General features: G+C 47.7%; 1 protein-coding gene across 4 annotated transcripts in view; it reads left to right on the forward strand.

Annotated features, from left to right (window-relative positions):
• The window catches only part of Ptpn3 (protein tyrosine phosphatase non-receptor type 3), a 124,452-nt gene that overhangs the window by 75,646 nt on the left and 23,314 nt on the right, over nucleotides 1-25,492 (forward strand). For all 4 annotated transcript variants that reach the window (XM_052716488.1, XM_052716487.1, XM_052716486.1 and 1 more), the window contains 7 exons: nucleotides 2,542-2,676; nucleotides 5,467-5,643; nucleotides 12,228-12,414; nucleotides 12,569-12,646; nucleotides 14,236-14,292; nucleotides 16,050-16,206; nucleotides 19,847-20,007. In XM_052716488.1, the coding sequence (XP_052572448.1) occupies nucleotides 2,542-2,676; nucleotides 5,467-5,643; nucleotides 12,228-12,414; nucleotides 12,569-12,646; nucleotides 14,236-14,292; nucleotides 16,050-16,206; nucleotides 19,847-20,007 (952 nt within the window). The remainder of the gene's footprint in view (nucleotides 1-2,541; nucleotides 2,677-5,466; nucleotides 5,644-12,227; nucleotides 12,415-12,568; nucleotides 12,647-14,235; nucleotides 14,293-16,049; nucleotides 16,207-19,846; nucleotides 20,008-25,492) is intronic.

Raw genomic sequence — 25,492 nt, forward strand, 5'->3', positions numbered from 1 at the left:
ACTCCATCCTGGGGATTTCCCTGGTGGAAGTAATGCTGAACACTCCAGGCCTGGCATCCCTCACCGTGAGCCTCAGGAACCTAGACTGTGCAGCAGCAGCAGCAGCAGCAGCAGCAGCAGCAGCAGTGGCAGATCAGCAGCCCCATGTCTCTGAGAGTCTGGGAGTGTGCTCAGAGCAGTGGAATCAGACTCAGGTGCTGCAGCAGGTCAGATTGGCAGTCAGAAGTCAGGTTAGAGAAACAAAAAAAAAATCGGTTTTTTGTGACCTCTTCAGCATAAAAATATAATTGAGCTAAAGCACACGGCGTAGATACACCAGTGAATGCTACTGTACATGGCTTCCTTGCTGTAGAGTGGCCGTGTAAGTAGTGATCTCACTACAGACGTGCAGTGAGACATCGTGGAGTTTGCAGGGGGCCTCCTTGTTGCCAGTGTATTGTTTGTGTGTCCCCACTCAGATGTTATATTACTGTTTATGTGGTCATTAAAAGGAAGCAGTGTTCTTCCAAGTAAGAATTGGCTAGACCTCGCCAGGCGGTGGTGGCCCATGCCTTTTTAATCCCAGCACTCGGGAGGCAGAGGCAGGCGGATCTCTGAGTTCAAGGCCAGCCTGGTCTACAGAGCGAGTTCCAGGACAGCCAGGGCTACCCAGAGAAACCCTGTCTCGGAAAAACAAAAACAAACCAACAAAATTGGCTAGAACTAATTCTCCAGGCAGGTTAGAGGTGGCCCATGAGGGACTGAAAGGGTACATTCCAACACAGAGTTCAAATCCTCCATCCCTCACCTGAGTTTTAGTCTGCTGCCTGTTTCCTTCTGCAAACTTCTCTATCTGCAGCCAGTACTCAGTGCTGGATTCTGGTCATCTTCTGTGTCATAAGAACAGCAGCAGTAGTCTATTACATCTCCAGATGTGTGGGTTGGGACTTCAGGAAGGGCTTACCAGTGACTCCTGTGCTCCATTATACATGCTCTGATAGGCAGGGATCTTGTGGCAATCAGGTGCCAGCAGCCATCTTTAATCTCTACAGAGGGTCGCCTGAGGCACAGAAGGCCGTTTGGGGTCCAAGTCATCAGTCTCTTATTGGTACCATCTTTGAATATACTGTTGATTTTGACTCTTAAATTGTCTTTTGTTTTTACATTTACTTATTATTTATGTGTAGGGGTGGGGTGGGGAAAAACACCTGCAGGCCATGGTACCCATGTGGAGGTCCAAGGACAACTCCTGGGAGGCAGTTCTCCTCTATGCTGTGGGTCTCAGGGGTGGAATTGAAGTCATTACCCGCTGAGCCATCTAACCAGCCCTTACCACTTTCGTTCACTTCACAAATGAGGAAACCAAGGTCCAGTCCAGCCCTAGGGTACATCTGTACATCTGTGTGTTGGGCCCTGTGATAGGTTCCATGAAAGAAGAATTTGATCATTCTTTTCCAGAGACAATGGAACAGTTTCAAGTTTCTATTAATAACCCATGACATGTGCTTTAGGGATCTGCCGCATTAAACCCTGGAGTCATGCTGCCTGATGGCCTTATTTTAATGTTACATCCTTAATCAGTGGTCCTGTGGCTTCTAATATGTGACCTCAGGGGAAGGGGTCTCCTAGAGATACTGCAGTTAGCACTTTGATTAGAGTGATGGTGACATTCATTATGATAAACTAGTGCGTAGACTTTGTTGTATTTCTTTGTTTTGTTGTTTTTGTCTGTCCGTTGGTTTTAGGCCATAAGGAAATCTACGGAATACTTAAGGCATTAGAGCATGGTATAAAATTGGAAATGCCAGCACTGTTACCGCTAACCAGACTTCAAACAATTTACTGAGGCAGTCTCTTCCTCGGGATTTCAGTTTTCTAGCTATAAGTATAAAATTCAGAAATACCCTTCACATAAGACAAAGACTATGACCTGAAACTGTTCTAAGTACATCCGAAGCTTCTCTGTCAAAGATTCCCCAGTGATTTATGATCGCCACATCTGCTGGCTGGCCAGGGGGACAGGGAGCATCTTGAAGGATGACGGTGCCTTTGTTCATGCCAGTGGGAGGCCAGTGAGGTAGATCACTGAAGTGATGGGGTCTGCGCTGGTCTGCGCTGGTCTGGCATTCCTTCTAACCTGGGAGCTTTGGTGATCATCCAGAAGCAGCTTGACTGTTTAAAGTTGTAGAGACAGAACATTTCCACCAAAAGACAAGATGTAACCTAAAGAAAAGCCAGAACAAGAAAAGAAGTCTGAGGCCAGTGGGATGGTTCAATGGGTAAAGGCAAGGCGCTTGCTGCCAAGCCTGATGACCTGAGTTCGATCCCCAGCCCCACATGGTGGAAAGACAAAACTGACTCCTGCAAGTTGTTTACTGACCTCCACATGTACACCACACCACACCCACACACGTGTGTACACACACCCGGGGCTGGTGTCACTGGGATGCTAAGTAAGTGCCTTCAGAGAGGGTTCCGGGGAGACTGTATTTCACGGATGCTGCGCTTGCTTTCTTGTTGGACATGTCAGTGTGGAAAGTGACCCTGCATCTGCTTTTTCAGGTCTGTAAATAACCAGTATTGCAAAAAGGTGATTGGAGGGATGGTGTGGAACCCAGCCATGAGGAGATCCTTATCGGTGGAACGGCTAGAGACCAAGAGCCTGCCTTCTCGGTCCCCGCCCATCACCCCCAACTGGTATGTCCTCTGCTGTGCTGTGCAGCAGCAGCAGACACCCTCTCTCTTTTAAACACAGAGTCAGCTTTAAATGCCTCAACAGGGACGGCCGAAAGTCAGACTTCCATGTGCATTCCACATGTTGTAGAAGGAGCATACATGTCAAGGCATACAGACCCTTTCCATACTGGGTAATGCTAAGGTGGCCTTAAAATAATAATAATAAATCCACCTATTCATGGGATGCACTGTGATATTCCAATACATGTGTAGTATTCAAGTCAACTGTCATATCCATCAGGCAAATTTTTAAGTTTTTTAAACCTAAAGTTTTGTAATAGATTTTTTTTTTTAATCCCTTCAGGTAGCCGGACATGGTGGCGAATATTTGTAAGCTTAGCATTCAGGAGCCTGAGGCAAGAGAATCAAGAGTTCAAGGCCAGCTTGGGCTACATGGACCCAATATCACATAGATAGATAGATAGATAGATAGATAGATAGATAGATAGATAGATAGATAGATAGATGGATAGATCCTTTCTACTAGCTGTTTTGAAATATTCAGTTGATTAATTGATTGTTATGCACCACAGTTCCCTTGCTGTGTTAGAATATCAGACATTATCCCTCTTATCTAACTACACTCCTGAAGTGCATCTGTAAAAAATTAGTAAATTGCTGGATGGTGGTGACGTGTACCTTTAATCCTAGTACTCCAGAGGCAGTGGCAGGTGGATCTCTGAGTTCGAGGTCAGTCTGATCTACAGAGCGAGTTCCAGGACAGACAGGGCTATACAGAGAAACCCTGTCTTGAAAAACAACAACAACAACAACAATAATAATAAATTGAGGAGGGGCCCGAGAGCATAGCTCAGTGATAAAGTACTTACATAACTCAGGCAGACCCTGGTTTCATTTTACAACCCTGCAAAATAAATAAAAAATAATATTTGGAACCTGAGGCCTGCTGTAATGTCTGCCTTAGAATCATAGCATATGGTAGCATCTTAAACACTTTAAGCCTTAGAAGTTCATGGTAAAGAATTTAAAAGGATAAAGGATGAAAAGAGAAAAGAAACCCTCAGGGTTCTAAGTTTACCTCAAATGGAATAATGTATGAATGCTTCTTCTTAAGCTTATTTCAGAAAAGGGTCAAATGGAATCTTCTAGTAGTTATTTTAATGATCCACAAAGATATCAACCATTTTTTGTGAACATCTCCTAAAAGGCCAAGTATCAGCAACAGGAGATGTGAAGCAGGGAAAGATTGTACCCTGGCTCCATAGGATTAGCAGTGTGAACCTGGACTTTTCCTAGCGAGGATCTAGATCTGTGGGCTTAAGGGATATGGGGAGAGAGGCCTGCTAGGAAAGGACCCTCCACAGCACAGGGGGCCGTGTGTCCTGGGCAGTGGTGATAATGATGATAACAAGTGTGCTGTAAAGCACCAGCTTAATTTATGTGGAAATTTGTCAAAGGAGCCAGAGAGAGCCCCAGGTGAGATCCAGGAGAATAGCAAGGTTGGATGCTACTCCATCACTGGCTTGGACCTCTTGCTGCTAATTAAAGATCCTTTCCCAGAAGTCACAAGAGCCATCTTGCTTCCACAATGGACACACATTATTGATTGTGAAGGAGCAGGGCGGATTGCAAGTGCCTGAGAGTCCCAGAGAGAAAGAGCCACCAAGGGGAGCTGGGAACACTGCAGGAGAAAAGTGCACTGTCATGTGACACCCGGCCTGGCCCAGGTGCAGTCCCAAGTGTTCCACCAACACTGTCTCATTTGGCTCATTCTCAGGAGCTCTAAGTACAGCTGAGGCCAGAGGTGATGGCACTTATCTAAAGTCAGCTGACTACTGCTGGTAATGGAAAGCAGGGCAGTGTTCTGATGCCCATCACGTTACAGGTGTTGGATAAGGAGAGCATTAAAAAAAAAAAAAAACCCAGGTGTCTCTGGTCTGCAGAGATGGCTGTGTGTTAAGTACTTGCTGTACAAACAGCAGAACTGAGTTCCGATGCTAGCACTAACATGAAAAAGCAAGGCACGGACATAGATGCCTATAATCACAGGGCTGGGAGGCAGGAGATGGGAGGATCCCAGGGTAGCTGGGTAAATGAGCTCCAAGTTCAGTGAGAGACCCTGTCTTAAAAAATAAGGTAGAAAGTGACAGAAGAAGACACTCAACACCAACCTCTGACTATGCGTGCACATGCATGGGCACACATGCACACACACACAAATACACATACACCACACATCCACACCATTTTTAAAGTCAGCTTTCCTTCTTGGATCAAGGGACATTCAGTGAGAAGTAACACATGTTGCCTTCTAAACCTGTCGATGTGCATTGTTGGATTGGTGAGAAAACTGCAAGATGGCTTAAGCCTTCTAGAAGAGTAGCTCACCCTTAATCAATACTCACTGACCAGAAGGTTTATTCTGCCTATTTCTAAGCTAAGACTATGGTTCTGGGAGCCACACTACTTACCCGAACATGTCAGAGACCTGTGTCGCCTTGGCTGGATTCTGCTGGAGTAAGAATGACCTCACTGGCTCATATTTATTTTGGTTATTTTTGAGACAAGTTCTCATTAATTCCCCTGACTGCCCCTTAACATTTGATCCTCATGAGTGCTGGAGTTATGGGTGTGTACCACCACACCCAGCTCTGGATCTGACTTTCTAAGCACCAGTCAGGGCATCATCCATGGAGAGGCCGGGTCACAAGGTCACTCAGCTGCCATCCGGTCAGACCTCTGTGTGGGAATTGCTCTCAGCCCTTCGCCCTGCCCTTCTCTCCTCTGCAGGCGAAGTCCTCGGCTCCGGCACGAAATCCGAAAGCCCCGCCATTCCTCTGTGGACAACCTCGCCAATGAGATGACCTACATCACGGAAACCGAAGATGTGTTCTATACTTACAAGGGATCCCTGTCCCCCAAAGACAGTGATTCCGAAGTTTCCCAGAACCACAGCCCACACCGAGAGTAAGAGTCACATATTTTCTATCTTTGTATCTGCTTTAGGCTGCTGAGGAGTTTGCTCAGGCCTGGGTGCCAGTGGAGAAGAGGCAGGGGCTGGTGCGTGCAGCCAGCTCCCAAAGGTGCTCTCCTGAGATGGGAACATAAACCCAAATGCCTGCCTGAGCAGGAGACAGACAACCTGTGTGCCCGGAGCTCAGAGAAGAACAGGTCCTGCTCTCCAAGGACCTGTCCTACCTGGAGCAGTATCTGGTTTAAGACATTTCTATATTGCACAAGTACAGAGTCACGGGCCTGATTCCTCTGCATCATGGAAGCTTGCCCTGTGATCTTCATCCTCAGTGCCATCCTGACATCCGGGAGCCGTCTTAGAACGACAGTATGCCCTCGGGTTTTGTTTCCTTTCCACTTTAGATTAATAGTGTAAAGAGAAAAACGAGACAAAACCGGCCTACCAAAATGGCTCAGCGGGTAAAGGCACTTACTGGCAAGTTTGTTGACCTGAGTCTGATACCCACGTGGCGGAAGGAGAGACCCAGCTTCCACCACATGTCCTCAGACCTCCACGTGTACATGCGCACGCATACTAATTAAAAAATTTTTAGCCGGGCGGTGGTGGCGCACACCTTTAATCCCAGCACTTGGGAGGCAGAGCCAGGCGGATCTCTGTGAGTTCGAGGCCAGCCTGGTCAACAGAGGGGGACAGGCACCAAAATTACACAGAGAAAAAAACCTGTCTCAAAAAACCAAAAAAAGAAAAAAAAAATGTTTCAAGTAGCGTTTTTATTGTGAAGTGTCCATCAAGGACGGCTTCTTCTCAAGCCTCCTGTGTTCTCTTTTATTGCTGTTTGCGGCAGGGACAGCAATGCACTTCGATTGGCCCCTCCACAGTGGCGTGCAGTATGGGACCACTGAACATCTGGTCTTCCACGGACCTGTTGTTCAGTATTCACTTGCCGCAGGCTTCATGGAGTCCAGGCTTGCCTCTGACTTGCTTCGTAGCTGAAGATGATCCTGAACTCTTGATCCTCCTGTCTTGACCTCCTAAATGCTGGGATGACAGTCATGTGCCACATACACAGTTTACATCCACTCTTCCTAAAGTATCTTTCCCCCGCCTCATTGATGAGGAAAAGCGTGTCTGTTCTGAAAGGCGGCTTTGGGCCTTTTGTTTAGTTATTCGGTGACAGCTAGTGCGTCTGCTCCCTTTTTGCCTTGGTTACTTGCTCAGCTATTAGACTCGACTGTGTTTGCTTCCCCTGACCCAGGTGTCTGGTACAGCCTCTTCTGCATTCCTCGCCTTTAATATACAGTTCCCTCATGTCTGTGTGCTTGGGAGAAGCTCTCTCATATTTTGAAGCAGATAGGACGGAGGTCATAAATAATATCTTTAAGTTAAATCATGATAGGAAAGGGTAAGGCATTCAGAAGCCAATCTTAGCCACTGAGTATTTGAACTATGAAGCGCCACATAATTGCCCAAACCAAGAAGGGTAATGTCTCCCCTGTTGAAACAGCAGGCACTTTGGTCAAGAAGTAAATGTTTACCACGGAAGCTGCTAAAGCTTCAGGCATTAAGTACGTCCTGCATGTGCATTAGGCATTCACAGGTGAATTGCAGATCTCCCCACTTCCACTGGGGGTGTGGGGGGTTGGGGATGGGGCTTGTTTCTCTGTCCCTGAACAGAGACCCAAACATGGTCTTCAGATGATCTACATTTTTAACACCTTTACAGACATGGTCCCTGTGGTCATTATTTCCTGTGACCTGAACCTCAGGATTCTTTTGTGGAAGTGATCGCTGTCTGTCACTGCGGTTTGCAGCCTGCTGCAATGTCCTGGAAGTTGCCGAGGGGTGTGAGCTTCGTGGCATGAACCTGTGGCTTTGTGCCCTATGAGCGGATCTAGAAATGCAAAGCAGGGGTCTAGAGGGTGGCTGTTAGAACCAGTCTGAGTCCTCCTTGGCCTCCAGACTCCGTGACTTTATCCCCCAGCAAGAGATACAGGCTGGTCTGAACTTAATTGAAAAGACACTCTACCGGTAACGCTGTATTTACAAAATGTTTAAGAAGCGTTTGACATGTTTTCTACAGCAGATTTGTGTTCAGAGTCTGAAAGAAGCGTTCTGTCAAAGAAATCAGAGGAGTGAGCTCACAGACAGCGAGGAGGGCTCTTTGGAGGCAGAATTAAGTGTAATGTTCTGTCCTCATTCAGAAAAGAAAAGGAAGAGAAAGAGAGAAAAGCGTGCTCGGTCCCATCACCCGCACCCCCGCCCCCGCCCCGCCCCCAGCTGCACGGGGAAGGAACATCGTCCCAGCAGATGAGTCACTGGTCTGTTCCATATTTATAGCAGCGCCGCAGAGTTTATGATTATAGTTTTGAAGCCTTGGCAGCGCGCTTTGTGCCCGGGCAGGCTGTGCGCTTTTGTTATTCCCAGCTCTGCTCTCTTGCTTCTCTACTCCTCCTTGCTTCCACAGGAAGTTCAGATTCTGGCAGAGGAGCAGATTTTCTTCAGGGCAGAAACAAAAACCAAAATCCCCCATCTCCTCACACCAGGGAGGAGGTGTGTGCTGAGGAAGAGCCTACCCTTGGAGCTGTCGCTGGGGAAAACAAGGGTACCAGCAGCTCAGGCTTGCATCCCAAAGACTTGGTGGGTGCTTCTTGGTCATGGTTGTTTTGGTGGGTCACCAATATGGCGCCCCGCGTGAGCCTCACTTCCTGACATAGTAGCCTATTGGCTGTTGGCTTCTTTCCGGAAGGCCTGTCCTCTTCCATAAGACAAAACTCTTATTTTCATTTTAAAATGTGTGTGATTTGGGCGGGACCTTATGGCAGTCATCTTCTCCATCTTACAGCCACAGTAGAGGAGTTTGTGTGGCCCCATCTTCTGAGCCCCCGGGGTCTGCGCACCCTACCAGTGACAGGGTTCCCTACAGTGTGACGGTCTTTTGTCCTGTTCGACACTCAGGTTGTTGGCACAGTTGACCCTCCCTGCCCACGTGCTCCGCATCCACAGACTAAATCATGTCCAGTGTCATGAGGCCTGCCCTGATCGCAGAGCTAAACACGCACAGATTTTATTTTTTCTTGTCAATTGGCATTGTGAGTTACCTAGAGATGATTTAAAAAACACAGGAGGGTGTATATAGATCAAATGAAAACATGAGAGCATTTTATATAAGATACTTAAGCATCGGCAATGGAGGGTGTCCTGGAACAGCTCCTCAGGGGATACTGAAGGACAACTGTGCTTTTCTCAGACTGTGCTTGTCTTAGTTAGGGTTTCTATTGCTGTGAAGAGACACCATGACCACGGCAGCTCTTATAAAGGAAAACATTTAATTTGGGGTGCCTTGCTTACAATTTCAGAGGTTCAGTCCATTATTACCATGGCAGAAAGCATGACGGTGTGCAGGCAGACATGGTGCTGGAGCTGAGAGTCCTTACATCTTGATCCAAAGGCAACAGGAAGTGAACTGACTCACCGGGCATGGCTTGAGCATAGATGAGACCTCAGAGCCCACCTCCAAGTGACACAGTTCTTCCAACAAGACCACACCCATTCCAACAAGGCCACACCACCTAACAGTGCCACTCCCTTGGGGGGGGGGGGCATTTTCTTTCAAACCACCACAGTAATCTACATTTTGATGCTGGCCTAGCATGCAGGCTCCTGCCTCTGGCTCCTGGAACGTGCACCATATTGCTTTCCAGTGCTCTTGGCAGCCCTGCCTTGAAGAACAGTAGTTCTTGGGCTGGAGAGATGGCTCAGAGGTTAAGAGCACTGGCCGTTCTTCCAGAGGTCCTAAGTTCAATTCCCAGCACCCACATGGTGGCTCATGACCACCTGTAATGAGATCTGGTGCCCTCTTCTGGCCTGCAGGGATACATGCAGACAGAACACTGCATACATAATAAATAAATAGATAGATAGATAGATAGATAGATAGATAGATAGATAGATAGATAGATAGATAGATAAACAAACAAGCAAGCAAACAAACAAACAAATAAATAAATAAATAAATCTTTAAAAAACAAAACAAAACAGTAGTTCTTTAAGTTAGCGGTCTAGTTCTTCTTGACACTTTCTACCTTTTCCTTCCCCCGCTACTCTCTGGGAACACTCGATCCCCTTACCAGAGGACAGTGCAACACCAAATGTGGGAGGGGATCCGCTACCATCCAAGGGTCTCTTCAGGGAGCCAGGGACAGGGTTTCATTAGTTGTGGGTAAGATGGAGGTGACGGCCATTATCCCTGAGCCAGACCAGGTCTCAGCCCAGTCTCTGCCCTTGACCTTTGTATTGGTGGTATGACTCCCGTGTGTCTTGGGGGAGGGACCATCGTCTCAGAGACACCCAGTTTGCACCTGCTGGGACCTCAGCCTTCCTCTGTCCTCTTTTCCTTCTGCCCTCCTCATTCATGCGGCTGGTCCTGATCTGCATCACCACCACCATCCCCCGACATCTTTTGGATCAGAGAAAACACCCTGCACAAGTATTCCATGGGAGGTGGTGCTGTTTTTCATCTCTCCAACATTGCAGCTCTTCAGACACTGTGATTCTCTCATGACTTTTGTTTCTGATGCTTGTTACATCTATAGTCCCAATGTCCGACAGTTTGTCTCTCTGACCCTTTCTGCCCAGGGAGTGTGACTCTTTCCCTCTGCCTGCTCTGTTTCCCAGAGGATGGAGACAGGTCTCTCGGTGTTGCCTACCTCCTGTCTGGAGGTGACTTCTTGCTTCCTTCACCCTACCTCTTTCTCAGCTCCTTTTCAGTAACTTCTGTGAATTCCCTCATTCCATGGGGCAGTGTCTCCTCCCTACGACTCGGATCCCCTTCAGCTCCACAGGGAACACCAACCAAACTGGAGAGAAAGCCATGCGATCCTGCATCTTCTCTCTGCATCCCATCATCTGCCTGCCCAGCTTCTCATCATTCCATTCCCTCTTTGAGTCTCTGTCCATCCATCCTGAACACCGAGCAGAATGTCATTGTGCTCAGCAGGAACAAAACCTTCTGTGTGCAGTTGATCCATCCAAAACCTAGCCGCTTGTTTATTAAGCCACTACCTGTTGGTAGAATAACCTCTCCAACCCTACTGAGAAGATAGGTTGGGGTGTGGGATATCTTAGACTATGTCAATGGGTGTAGTCACTACTGTTCACTGCTTTAAAATAGGATTAAATGTTTTTAGGTTTATTGTATTTTATGTGTATGTGTGTTGTGCCTGCATGTATGTATGTGTACCATGTATGTGCCTGATGCTCCTGGAGTTCAGAAGCTGAAGTGGTAGATGGTTGTGGGCCACCATGTGCGTGCTGACAGCCAAGCCCCGGTCCTCTGCAAGAGCAACAAGTGTTCTCATCTGCTGAGCCGTCTCTCTAGCCCCATGTTCCCTGTTTTAGATAGATCAAAAGATGTTTTGTTTTTTGAGACGGTGTCTGTCTACATAGCCCTGGCTGTCCTGGAACTCACTGTGAAGACCAGAGTTTTGTATTAGGAAGAGAAAAACACTTTGAAACCCTGTGAAATAAAACTCACAAACTAAAATTTTAAAACATAAGTAAATAGGATGCTCGTTGGTACCATTTTATTGAAAGTAGGTTTTTTTTTCACAGGCTGGGGAGATGGCAACCAGTAAACTCCAGGCCAGATTCTTCTCTTACACACCTCTGTTTCCACATTGGTCTGCCGCTGAATATTTTGTTCAAATAAATTAAGACTGTGAATCATTGTGTGTGAATAGGGTGCAGATTTTATATTTAGAGTAGGCTAATTTAGGCTGGGGGTGCAGCTCAGTTCTTGCTTACCATGTGAAAGGCCCTGGGTTCTCGGCACTAAAAAAGGAAGGAAGGAAGGAAGGAAGGAAGGAAGGAAGGAAGGAAGGAAGGAAGGAAGGAAGGAAGGAAGGAAGGAAGGAAAGAAACAAACCCCTGCTACCCCTGCCCCCCAATTTTAACTTGCTAGGAAAACAGAAGCAACATTTAAAGAAAAATGTACAGGCAAGGGCCTGGAACAAGAGGTTTAGTAGAAGCAGATGTGGGAATGTGAGGAATGGGTGGAGAAGCCATGCTCAGGGGCTTTTGCAGGCTCCTGTACTAGTCACAACACTTATACAGTATATACCCCACCCGCCTAAAGATTATTCTTTAAATGATGTTCCTGTTCCCTGGCAAGTTCTTATTGGTGGGTCCATGGCCAGAGTCCCAGCCACTTAGGAGGCTGAGGCAGAAGAATTCTTGAGCCAGAAGTTCAAAACCAGCCTAGGCAACACCTCTCATGTTAAAAGTACGGTGTTAAAACCAGAGTAGCTCCACGCATTTCTCCACCAGCCTTCAAAGCAGCTGGGAGAGGAGCTGTTGTCCATGGTCAGAGTTCTTCCCTGCCCTCCTGCCCTTTGCCCCTAAGTTAGATGTGATCGTATTTAGCCTAGGTGAGAGCATGGGGAGCCTGAGGACTTTTACAGAAATGCTTGTGTTCCAGGGTCCCACGGCAATCTCAAGATGCCAGCCACACACACACAGAGTGATATTTACTCTGATAATATTAATTGATTTATTAAAAACATCTCCTTCTTCCCCACAGGAGTTTGTCTGAGAACAACCCAACACAAAGCTGCCTGACCCAGAAGTCCTCCAGTTCTGTGTCTCCGTCTTCAAATGCTCCCGGCTCCTGCTCCCCAGATGGAGTTGACCAGCAGTTCTTAGAAGACTATCACAAGATGATCAAAGGGGGCTCCATTGAGGATGCCAGCCAGTACTACTGTGACAAGGTGAGGGGGGTCCAGGCGCTGCCACACTTGCCTGGGTGGCTCGGTGACCCTCTCTGTCTCGTGGGCAGGCAAATGAGTGGGTCTGACCGACAGAAAATATCTTGTCACCAACCGCTGCAGAGGGGTGTCAATGACACTCTCTCATGTCTTTTAGAACGACGAAGGTGATGGCTACCTAGTCCTGATCCGTATCACCCCAGATGAAGATGGAAGATTTGGATTTAATCTTAAGGTATGCCGCGGGTACGGGTAGCCCTCAGGTTATGTGCAATGGAACAGTCTTCAGGTGGATTTTGAATTGTAGTCAGAGATCTGCTACATACCTACACTGCATTAACAAAAGCAAAACCTCACTTGGGGCTCTAGAGGTAGCTCGGTCGATAAGGTTCTTGCCATGCAAACATGAGGACCTGATTTCAGGCCCCAGAAACTACCTAACAGAGGTGGGGTGTGGTCATACCCTCCTGTAATCCCAATACTGGGGTGGCAGAAGCAGGGGGATCCCCGGGACTTATGGCCTGTCTAGCATAATCAGAAAGCTCTGGGCAAGCAAGAGATACTGTGTCAAGAAACAAGTTAGGTAGCACCAGAGGAGTGAGACCCCAAGGATGACCTCTGGCCTCCACCCATGTGCACACACTCATTCACAGCTACTCAGGCCTAAGAACTGGGCCTTTTATATGGTTGTACAACTACCTTATATTAAGTGTTTGCAGTGTGCCTGACATTTGTGACATTATACTAGATTTTCTGTTATCTTATTGAGCTCTTAGAATAAGTGGTTGAAACAGAGCATGTGGGGACTAATGCCTGTAACTCCCAACATTTCGGAGGCTAACACAGGAAGATTATGAGTTTGAAGCTGGCCTAGACTGCGTAACAAGTTCATGGCCAGCCAGAGCTGTGGAGACCTTATCTCTAAAGAAATGAAATCCATAAAGCCTAAGACGGCTGTTGAACAGATCTTACAAATGAAACTGAGGCTCAGAAAGTAGAGTGTGTGGTTGGTGATCACACTCAGCCCACAGCCCACCCGGGAGGGATTATTTAGAGAGCTCTACAGCCCTGCTAGACTGATAAGGGAAGCCAGCTCTTCGAGTTGCTGGGCCTCCTTATCTAATGGGTCCCTCTCCACAACGTCTACAGACTGCAACCATGGGCCAGCACCCATCTGTTTGTGTACATAGCATTATTGAAACAGGTGCCACACCCATTCGCTTCGGGGATTCATTGGTGGCGTTAAGGGCCCTCTTTCCCAGTCAGCTTAAGTAGCTATTGAGGAAGCATCACCTAACTTCCATCACACTGACTCCCACCTCCCCACTCCCTCACCCACCCCATCCCTGTTCTAGAGTGAAGGGGGGGCAAACTGCCCTTGCTGACTACCAGCCTCTGGCATATCATACACACCCCCTTCTGCCCAGCGGCCCTCTAGGGCCCTGCTCACAGGGGGAGCACTCACAGTACACATGGCCCTTTCTGAGGCCTTGTGCCTCCTCTTTCGGAAAAGTTAACATAGCCCTTTTCTAGGAAATGTTGTTGGGTCCTCCAAGGGCATCTTCAGTTCCGGTGATGGGAGGTCAGGATAGACTTCTGAGCAGAGCTCTGGCTAACCTGCTGGGTAAAGAGGGGTCATCAGTGTGTTCTGTAATTCTGGAAGGGGTCCCCAGCCCTGTGGTCCTCCTGTAAAACCATCCTGAACTATAAGGCTCACAGTAAATGTGAGCCTTATATCTATATTACATCTACATATCTTTGTTGGCAAAACTACTCAAGTTTTTCATTTTATTTCCGGGTTTGTTTGCTTTAAAATATTTACAGGGAGGAGTGGATCAAAAGATGCCTCTTGTGGTCTCAAGGATAAACCCAGAGTCACCTGTAAGTAAACATATCCCATGGTAGTTACTTCCTGTGTTTGCTTTCCCCTAAGTCAAACAAGTTTCTATTTCTACGTCCCATTCCTGGGTTTGGTTGGGGTTTCGTTTTTATTTGATTGGGTGGATGGCTAGGTGATTAGCTCCTCGCTTGGTCTGATCAGTAGCAACGTGTATTTGGTAATACAGACACACACAGATGGAGACAAAGAGAGGGACTCCCATTAACTACAACCGTGCTGGGCTGTATGGTCCCTGAAACTGCAGCACCGTGTCACCTGGGGCCTTGTTAGATGTGCGGACCCTCATGTTAGGTGCAGGCCCAGGCCTATAGCCCTGCTTACCCTGGATCTGTCTGTAACAAGATCGACCCTTGGGCGATTTGTATGCACATCTAACTTTGGGAAGTGCTACTCGAGTGAAGGCAACAGAGAGCTTTCTGCTTGCCTCCAACAGAGATCTTGGCCTGTTTTTTTTTTTTTTTTCTTGCTTCTGTACATATTTAAGGTGTAGCATGATGTGTTGGCTAAGCCTGTATGGAGTGGACAAATGGGCCCTGCTCTCTTCCCTGGTTTTTGTGTGATGGTTTGCTTTCAATAAAATATTGCAACGTGAGCAACTCCCTATGCTCTCTGAGGGACCACTTGGCGTAGGGGTCACTCTTCAGTCCTCATGCTGACCACTGGGGCCTGGGAAGATGACTCAGTGGATGATGCTTATGCCGCTCAAGCATGAGGACCAGGTTTGCATCCCCAGTACCCACATAAAAGTCGGGGCGCAGGTGCAATAGCCACCTGTAATCCTATTGTGTAGGAGACAGACCGGGGAACCCGGAGCAAGCTGGACAGCAGGACTAGGTGAATTGATGAGCTCCAAGATGAGTGAGAAACCCTGCCTTGGGATACAGTGGAAAACAGTCAAGGAAGATACCCATTGTCCATGTCGTTTTGTTTTTTGTTTTTTGGTTTTTCGACACAGAGTTTCTCTGTGAAAGAGCCCTGGCTGTCCTGGATCTCGCTCTGTAGACCAGGCTAGCCTCAAACTCACAGAGATCCACCTGCCTCTGCCTCCCGAGTACTGGGATTAAAGGCATGTGCCACTATGCCTGGGCCATCCATGTCTTTATGCATGTGAAAACACACACATACACACACACACACACACACACACACACACACACACACACACACACACACATATATATATGCAGGTTTTTTTTTTTTATTTTGTTTTTTTTACAGTTGCCTTGCTGTTTACCAGTTGCTTTGGGTTTGTTTCTAGGGAAGAAGGTTTGCCTTCCCACACCATTCTGTTCATCATTTTGCTGTGCAGTGGTTTCTGCCCCTGCTATAGGGCTGACAACAATGTATTTCCCCCTTGTAAGACAGATAAATGCTCGTTCATAGCTGGCTAGGCATTTCCAGTCGATCCCACCAACAGAAGTTTGGAGGCATCCTTGAGTTGTTCTGATCAGCAAGGTGGGCTCCCGTGGAAAAGTGCTTCAGTAAACTTGGCTTCCCTGCTCTGATGTGTCCGTAGCTCACATTTTGGTCCCTAGCTCACATTTTGGTCCCTTTAAAGTCCCACCAACCGCTGTTCCATCCACCTCGCAGCAGCTACACAAACGATGACAGTCATACCCAGGGGAGAGGGGGTGAACTTGATCGCAGTCTCAGGTGTCTGGGATCGGAGAGAGGCGGCCTTCTTCTTCCCCCTGAGGCCAGTGCTATGGTAACAGAGACACTCACTTCCCTCCACCAGGCCGACACCTGCATGCCTAAGCTGAATGAAGGGGATCAGATCGTGTTGATCAATGGCCGGGACATCTCAGAGCACACTCATGACCAGGTGGTGATGTTCATCAAAGCAAGCCGGGAGTCCCACTCCAGAGAACTGGCCCTGGTGATCAGGAGGAAAGGTAACACACAGGCCCCTGGGGGGCGGAGCCGCAGGACGCCGCCTTAGAGGAGCAGCGGCTTACTACCCAGTTTCTTTGTTTTTTTGGTTTCCTGAGACAGCTCCCACACTGTAGTCCAGGCTATACTCCAGTGTGCAGCAATTCTTCTGCTTCAGTTTCCCGGATGTTCCAGTTATAAGCCTGAGACTTCATTCCCGGGATGCATGCTATATTTTCTACAGTAGTAGTCAGCGTTTGCAAAATGAAAAGTTTAACAACTGGGATATCTGGCATGTCACCACCACAAACAAAAAAATAGGAAGATCTGTCTGCAGGGGTCCTAAGCGCTCCTGGCCAGGCCTCTGGAGAGAGGCAGCCCCAGTACCCCTTTACATGGGCCTAGAGCCCTGTAATTCTAACAGCCCAGGCCCAGCTGGCTCACATCCCTCTCTTAGCTTGCCTGGCTCTGAAGGAGACTTACTAGGTCCTATCTTATTCTGGAGTGTTTCTCTTTGTCAGGGAGGCGGTTAGAATCAGAGGGCTGGGACCTGACCCCACCTCCTACACTGAGAAACCTCCAAGTTTCTTATGTCTTCCTTATGTTCCTCAGATGTGACATGAACATAGGTAGTCTAGACTCTTCCTCAGGGCTCCTGTGCAGATGAAATGACATACTCGGAGCACTGGGGAGATGGGGTGTGCTGTAGATATGTGAAGAAAGGCTTCTTGAATATCGTTGTTATTACTGTTGTTGTTTTAATATACTGAGCCAAATAGCCCCAACTAGGGACAGCGAGAGAATGAAGAAAAGATGTACATATAGACAGGAAAGCTGGGGTCTTATGAGCTGTGTGCACTCCGGTAGATGGCACAGCCTAGAACCTCACTGTGTTTACTGTGTACATTGCAGGGAGAGGAGTTAGCTAGACCCTGTAGGCGGAGTCTGGGGCCAGCAGTCTCAGGCTGTAAACATCTGGGAGGAGGAAGCTGCAGTTGCTAGTGTTTACACACACTGGCCAGTCATTCACAAACACTCGTACTTGGACTACAGAGTGGCTATGCCATTCTGAGCCTGACCTGAGGAAGGCTTTGCTAATTTCCCATGGTTCCAAGGCGTTGGTCCTTAACATGGCTGTGCCTGTAACAACAATACACATTCATTCAGGACTTTGTTCTTTATAAATTCACTCGAAGCTTCCTCAGCTCCCCACATTTCTGTATAGCCTTTATTATTATTATTGTTGTTGTTTTGTTTTGTTTTATTTTCGAGACAGGGTTTTTCTGTTTAACAGCCCTAGCTGTCTTGGAACTTGTTCTTAGCCCAGGCTGGCTTCGAACTTAATAAGATCCACCTGCCTCTGCCTCCCAAGTGCTGGGATTAAAGGCATGTGCCACTACCACCTGGCTATTATTCTTATTGTTATTATTACATTTATCCATTTTATCTTTGCATGCATGTGTGTGTGAGTACAGTGTGTACATGCACTTGGAGGTCAAAGGACAACCAAGGAGTCAGTTTCCTCCTTCCACCATGTGGAAATCAAACTCAGGTTGTCTGGCTTGCTGGCAGGCACCCCTGCTCACTGAGCCATCTGGCTGGCCCTTACATAACTTTAAATACTAACATGAATGGAGGCTGGATCTTAGTCTGGCCTTGGTGTAGTCACACCCCAATGCCCTACTCCCTGCTCCCACTATCCTGAGCCAGCTAGAGCCATGCTCACCCCACCTCTTCTGGGAGGCCTCGACAGCTCTCCAGCACCCATCCCATGACACCTCACCCCACAGATCCCAGCAGCCTGCTAGAACTCGGATGCTCAATGGGAGTCGAGCAGTAACAAACAGGACACACCAGGGAAAGTGTGCCTTGTGCTGGCTGCTTTATGGTGGCATGCCCTTTAACCCTCATGGGTCTCCTGAGCGCTGGGACCCTCATTCCCATTTAGACAAATCAGGAAACAAAGCCACCGAGTAGGGAAAACGGTTGCTTCACTGCCATGTGGCTATGGCCACATGTTGATAAGGGGCCAAAGGGGCCAGTCCACCATCTGTGATTTCCTGGGTATCCAGGCCCACAGGAAAGGCCACTTCGGTTGGCCACAAGGGACTCGTGCCTGCTGGAGGTAAGGAAAACCTAGCATATACTATGAGAGACCATCTGTTTTCAAGCAAGTATAATAATAATTTTATTTATTGCATAAACCTCTAAGTGAGAAATGTGAATTGATTTAAAGAAAAGGAAGTCAATGAATTTAACACACAGGGTTGCACATGTGACAGAAACCACAAGAAAAATTGATTTGCTGTGGCCAGTGAATGTGGCCTTTAAAGTCAGGTAAAGATGTGGACTGCATTCCCATGACCTGCCCAGACAGGCTGGGTGACTTTGGACGAACTCTCTGGAATGGAAAGCTCAACAGCTGACTCTGAAGATTCCGTGAGGAAATTCAGAGTTGTTTAGTTACTTTCTCCTTTCCGCTTGTCTTGAAAGTCGGGAGCCATTGAAAGCTCAGTGAGGGAATGTTAAAGGGAAAATTCAGAAATGATCCTAAAGTTTCAAATTTAGGAAGAGAGAGTCAGGGTTGATGATGGCGTCTGAGGTGAAGTGTTGCATAAGGCAGAGAAGGGGAGGAGATAGGCCTCAGCAGACAGTGAGAACTGGAATTCAGATCTCTAGCGCCCATGTAAAAAATGAGGTGCGTTATCCCAGCCCATGGGAGGCAGACGGCACCCCTAGAATAAGCAGCTAACTTGACTGCCCAGTTCATTGAGTTCTAGGTCCAAGTGACAGGCCCTGTCTCAGAATATAAGGTGGAGAGTGATGGAGGAAGACACGTGATATCAACCTTTGACCTCCGGAAGCACACAGATACACACACACACACACACACACACACACACACACACACACACAATGGGAGCTTGGGCCGTATTTTTCTCCATAGAGTCTGACATGAAGGGACACATTGAGGTCCCCACAAGAGGTGGGGCTGGTGTGCAGAGATGTTGGCACCTGTGCTAATCACTGGACAAAATTGATCTCAAATTAAAAGTAGGCTCCCGCGGGGAAGGAACTACACAGTGGGACAGTGAGATACAGCTCAGCGGGTAAAGGCACCCGCCCTCAAGCGTGATGGTCCGGTAGGAGAGAACCAACCCTAAGGTTATCCCTGATGTGTACACGTGCACTCACACGCATACACACATGCACACAAAATGATAAATAGAAACCTAATTTAAAAATTTTGTAAAAAGAAACTAGACTGTAGGAAATAGTAATGTCACAGGGAGAGCTTGGGGCCTCCCCATGTGTCTAGAAAAGTGCCCATGTCAAGGATGCTGTGAGAGAACCAGAGAGCAAACAGCTTCTTTCTTTCTTTGAGGCTCTGGAAACTGAACCTAGAGCCTCACGCATGCTAAGCAACCTCTCTACCACTAAGCTGTATTCCCAGCCCATGAGTTCTTTCTTCAACAGCATTCATTCCCATGCCTCACCTTTGGCCCACAGCCTGCCAGGGTCGCTCACCTAGAACTGGTATTGGGTACAAATGATGCCCGTGTACTTGATCATCTAATGAGGCAAGTGGACCACCACCCCTGGTGTCCTGGGCCGATGAGGAGAGTGACCAGCCCATTGTCCTTTCTATTCTGTCTGTTCCAGCTGTGCGCTCGCTGGCGGAGATCAGAGCGGAAGATGAGCTGAGTCAGCTTTTCCCAGAAGCCATGTTTCCTGTATGTCCTGAGGGTGGGGACAGTCTGGAGGGATCCATGGAACTGCTGAAGAAAGGTCTGGAGAGTGGTACAGTGCTGATCCAGTTTGAGGTAAGGGGATCCCAGGCCCTAGTCTCCACCCAGTTACTCACGTGTGCCTCTGCTGTAACTGGTGGCAGAGCTGGAGCTTGGTCCCGTCTCCTTGGCCAGGGTGACTCTGGTTCACAGGCCTCAGCCATAGAATCTCAGTGAGGACCACAGTAAGGCTTATACTCCCCAAGGCCTGATAGGGGCCACCCAATCCTCAGGTTCAGATTGATGAAGCATCAGGTGAAGGCCCAGAACCTCTTCCAGGTGTTCAACTCTCTCACTGTCTTCCAGCAACAATCTGTAGGCAGGACTGGCCTGTCAGAAACTGAGGATGAGGGGCTCTGAACCTTCCGGGCTGCCAGCAATAATGGTGGCATCCATGGGATGGTAACACGTCAGCGCCCTACCCCCAACTACACTTGGGAATTTAGAGAGTTGGTATCATCCCACAAGGGCACAGTGTCTGGCCTTCCAAGGCCACCAAACCACAGAAACATAGTCTGTCCTGTCTTCTCAGGAATAAGGGTGGATCTGTGGTACACGGGGTAATGCCTCTGTCTGCAGCAGCTCCCGCAGAGGCCTTTCACGCAACCCCCAAAAGCAAAACTGCTCTCCAGGGAGTTTTATCCACCACTAACCAAATGAAAAAAGAACGTGTTCATCTGCCATGTGTGTTTGAAGGTAAAAGAAAACAGTGTTCATGCAATGAACAGGTAAATGCATGGTGCCTCGGTATGCTGGAGGCTGAGGCAGGAGGATCACAAGTTTGAGCCTAGCCTGGACCACATAGTAAGACCCTGTCTCAGAAAGGGGGCTGGAGTAGGGAGAGGAGAAGAAGAAATACAGAAGAATCTAGTTAACATCGTTAACACAGTTAACGGTGCCGTACACGGTTGGTCTCAGCTCACAGAGTGAGGATAAGAGGAGCTGATGGGATTCAGGAACAGATGAACAACACATCATTGATTAGAAAAACCCTGGAAAAAGACAAGGAAAGGTGGGCAATTTATCCATGTGGTCGGACTGCAGTCACTCAGGAAGAAAGTGTAGAACAGCTGCCGGGCAAAGGAATGCCAAGCAGAAAGCCTTAAGCAAAAGGCTTACCTTAAGGTAGCCTAGGGCCCAGAATGTAAATTCTGCTAGAGCAGTGTGAGTTCAGCAGCAGTAAAAAGAACTCCATGGGAGAAAAATTGCAGAGGTGGTTGGTTAACGCCTCCCTTCCACCATCTCTGCCACCAATAGAGGATTCTCAATTTTTTAATTAACTGGTTGTCTGGACAAGTAGCATAAAAGTTCGCATCTTGTGGCAGTGATATTTGGATGAGAAATTGTGACATGAACACTCCAGAATAATTGAGGCAAAGACTCCAACCCAGGCTCGGACTCCATGAGGTTTCCCTTTCTGGGGCTGGGGCTGCTGTGACCTGGGAGGGCATTGGTGGATTATTTGTTGATTCAGCCAGTATGTCTGAGGTACTTTGGGAACATGAGGAGGGATGAGGAAGGATGCTTCTAGCCACAAGGAGCTCGTTGTCTAATTTTGGTGTATTTAGGGGGCTGTATCGTGAGACCAAGCAAGACAGGGTAAGATTTTATAATCGTGAGTGTATGTCCCCTGACAACTGGTAATTCCAGTTGATCAGAAAACCCACAAGGAGGCACTGTGGGCTCTCCTTGGGAACTTGAAGCCAGGCTCTTTCCCTAACAAAATCCTTCACTGTGCTCTTGGCTGAATTTTGGTGTGCTTTTTCCATATAGGAAGCCCCCAGAAGGTTCTCCTTGCCATGATTTCATCAGCTTCTGAAAGGTTTTAAAAAGTATTTCTTTTTCATAAGCACTAGAGGTACAGTGCCCTGTCTGTCATGCCACGGAGCCACCTTTAAGAGTATTTACTAAAGGGTGAGCCTGTAGCCACCTGTATGGAAATCATGTGGGGAGCCGTGGCCCACAGCTACCAGACATTGGTGTTTTAACAAAGTCACCTTGAGAGTTTGTGAGTGTTTAGGGGCACTAATGTATTATTATAAGCTCGTGATGTGGAAATGGGCTTGTGCGGCATGCAGTGTGCATATAGAGGTCAGAGGAGAGCCTTGTGATGTCATTTATTTTCTGTTTTGTTTTGTTGTTTTGTTTTTTGAGACAGGATTTCTCTCTGTAGCCCTGGCTGTCCTGGAACTTGTAGATCTGCCTGCCTCTGCCTCCCAAGTGCTGGGACTAAAGACACGTGCCGCCACCGCCTGGCTCGTTTATTTTCTTCTGTGTGGGTTTTGGAGATTGAACTCAGGTTGCCAGACTTTGGCATCAAGCACCTCTATCCAATGAGCTGCCTCTCCTGTCCTCACTTGAGGCCTTGATGCATCAATGGATCCCAGAGAAGAAGGTAGAAATGGTCTTAGGCTCATTGCCTGCTACGGCCTCTCCCTGCCCTCTGGAGGATGCTGTAACAACATGCACAGCTGGGCGGTGGTGGCGCACGCCTTTAGAATCCAGCACTCAAGAGGCAGAGGCAGGTGGATCTCCGTGAGTTTGAGGCCAGCCTGGTCTACAAAGCGAGTTCCAGGACAGCTAAGGGCTGTTAGAGAGAAACCTTGTCTCAAAAAGCAAAACAAAGAAGAACATGCACATTTGGGGCTTACCCTTCAGTCTGGTGCACTGATTTCATGTTCTAGGAAGCTCCCCTTTTAAATAATGTCTTATTGAAGTCTAAGATACTGACTGATCTGCAGTGGGGCTGTTGGAATCCCAGACCCCTCTGGGTGTCCCTCACTGCCCTTCAAGGAGCCCTAGGCTCCTGGGAGCATCACGTGACACCGGCATCTCGGGGTGGGAGGGTGTGTTCCAACACTAAGTGGAAGGACCCAAGGGAAACCAGACCAAACAGGAAACTCCCAGGAAAGGCAGCCTTCGTGATCCCTGGCTGTATCCAAGGCATCAGCATCTATAATTCTCACCATACCCCTGTTAGGTGGTTTCATCCCATAGCACACAGGAGGAAAGAGAACCTCAGATTGATCGCATGCTCGAAGGCTCATAGTAGAAGTCAGAGAGCCTGACTGGGCCCAGGCAGGGTACCAATACCTCGAGCTTGTTCTTTTAACCACCATGTACACAGGCTTAGGAAATTGAGATGTTCTTGGCCTGTGAAGTTGTTATTAGAGGCATACACGTCAACACTATCTGGGAGGCTGTCTAGCCACATGGAGCCAGACAGACTTTAAATTCTGGCTCTACCTCTTACCCCTTAACCTCTGCGGCCCTTGTCTCCCCATGTGTAAATTGGGTGTCTCCTGAATTGATTGTAAGGAGTGGATGAGATAAATGCTTAATGAATTGTCTGGCCTGTGATAAGAACACTGTAAAAATTAATAGCTGTTATTATTTATAAACCAAGAGAGGCTTCAAGAGCATGCCCAGCCTGAATAAGGTATTATCACTTGGCACTGAGCTTGGAGCCCTGGGCTGTCAATTCCAGAGTCATAGAATCCTCCCATCTCCCATCTCCCAGGTCTGAGTCCTCCCATCCTTCAGTACCTTGACTAGTGGGCTGCTCAGCTAGTGGTAGCTGTGCTCTGTGGACAAGTGCAGGAAAAATATCCTGGTCCCCAGCAGGCATCCGTAGTGCCTCCTCCTTGACACAGAGTGCCTGCCTGGGGGTTGTGGTCTGTAGACAGATCTCCCCACCTCACTCTTGTAAAGCTCTTTATAAACATTTTTTTCTCATTAAGGGAATCCCTTCATCCTTTTCTGTGTCTTCCAGGAAACAGAATGGTCCCCACCGTACCAGAACAACAATAATAATTAGCATTTCGAAAGCACTTTGCAGTCTACTGAGTGTGTTTCACATGTTACCTACATGAACTCTTACATCATCTGTGAAACAGATGTGGCAGGAATTATTAGAATCAGTCTTGTAGAGTCTTTTGGAGCTGAAGGTTGAACCCAGGACCTCTGCCACCCTAAGCATGCACTCTGCCACTGTGCCCCAACCACAGCCCAGATCACTCTTTTAGAAACGGAGGTTCAGAGATGTTCCGGAACTCATCCAGTGCATACACCTCGTCAAGGATAGACCTAGAATTAGATCCATGTTGACAATGAAAATCTGGGGCTAGAGATGGCTCAGCCGTTAAGAGCAAACACTGCTCTTCCAGAGGACCCAAATGCAGTTCCCAGCACCAATGTTGGATGGTTCATAATTTCCTGTAACTGTAGCTCCAAGGGATCTGACTCTTCAACTTCTAGCCTCATGTACCTACACCCATGTATGCAAATCAACACACATAAACATAACTAAAAATAAAATAAATCTAAAGACAAAACCCTAAAATCTAAAATATACCTGACTGGGTATTGGATACCTATAGTCTGAGCTACTCGTGACGTTGAAGCAAGAGGATCCTGAGACCACCCTGGGCAGCACAGCAAGACCTTGACTCAAATACACACATGAAAATTCAATCACAGCCGGGCGGTGGTGGCGCACGCCTTTAATCCCAGCACTCGGGAGGCAGAGGCAGAGGCAGGCGAATCTCTGTGAGTTTGAGACCAGCCTAGTCTACAATACGAGTTCTAGGACAGCCAGGGCAGTTACACAGAGAAACTCTGTCTCCAAAGAACCATAAAACATAAAACAAAAAAAACCTCCAATCATCGTCTGGAGCTCACACTTACTGGGTATGACTCAACTCTTTCCCATTCTGCTTCTTTCTGGCCTACTGTTAGTTCCTGCCTCCTTGGAGACTTGTGGAGTTCAGTTGATATAAAATGAGCCTTGCAAGGCAGTAACCTCTTCCCTGGATAAACGGATGATAGATGGGTGGGTGGATGGGTAAGTGAGTTGATGGATTGACAGATGGACTGATAAATGGGTGGATCATTAGATGGGTGGGTGGATGGATAGTTAGATGGGTGAATGGATGGATGGATAGATAGGTGGATAGATAGAGAACAGTATCCACAAGAGACCTCTGAGGGTCTTTTCCACCCCACCTAACTTTGCCCATTACCTTACTTCAGCCCATCTTTAACAACACAGAAAAAATCATCTGTGTCTGACCTGTTTCTTAGTTGACGCCTACATTGCCACTCAGGGAACTACCATTAGGGTCAAAACATGTGACTCCCTGGCTCCTGTGATAATTGCAGAATTTGTATCTGGAAGGGTGGAGGTAGCTCAGCAACACTTCCTCAGAGATTGAGATCAGTACATGTTGCAATTAGCAAGGACAGTTGCGCCTTCCAGATTAGATCTGACCCCTGGAAAGAGAGCATTGAAAAGAATTCCTTTCTGTCAGATTGGGTGACACACACCTATATCAGGAAGCTGAAGCAGGAGGATGGAGAAGTCTAGGCCAACCGAAGTTACATACCTCATTACCTATAATCTCAGGCCTCAGCAAGCTGAGGCCAGGGGATTGCCGTGAGTTCAGAGTCAACCTTAGGCTATGGAGTAGGACCCTACTTCAAAAAGAAAACCAAAAAAAATTATTTTTCTTTTAAAAAATGT

Source organism: Peromyscus californicus, unplaced genomic scaffold (genome assembly GCF_007827085.1).
Source record: "Peromyscus californicus insignis strain IS unplaced genomic scaffold, ASM782708v3 Scaffold_5__1_contigs__length_169319896, whole genome shotgun sequence".
Lineage (NCBI taxonomy): Eukaryota > Metazoa > Chordata > Mammalia > Rodentia > Cricetidae > Peromyscus > Peromyscus californicus.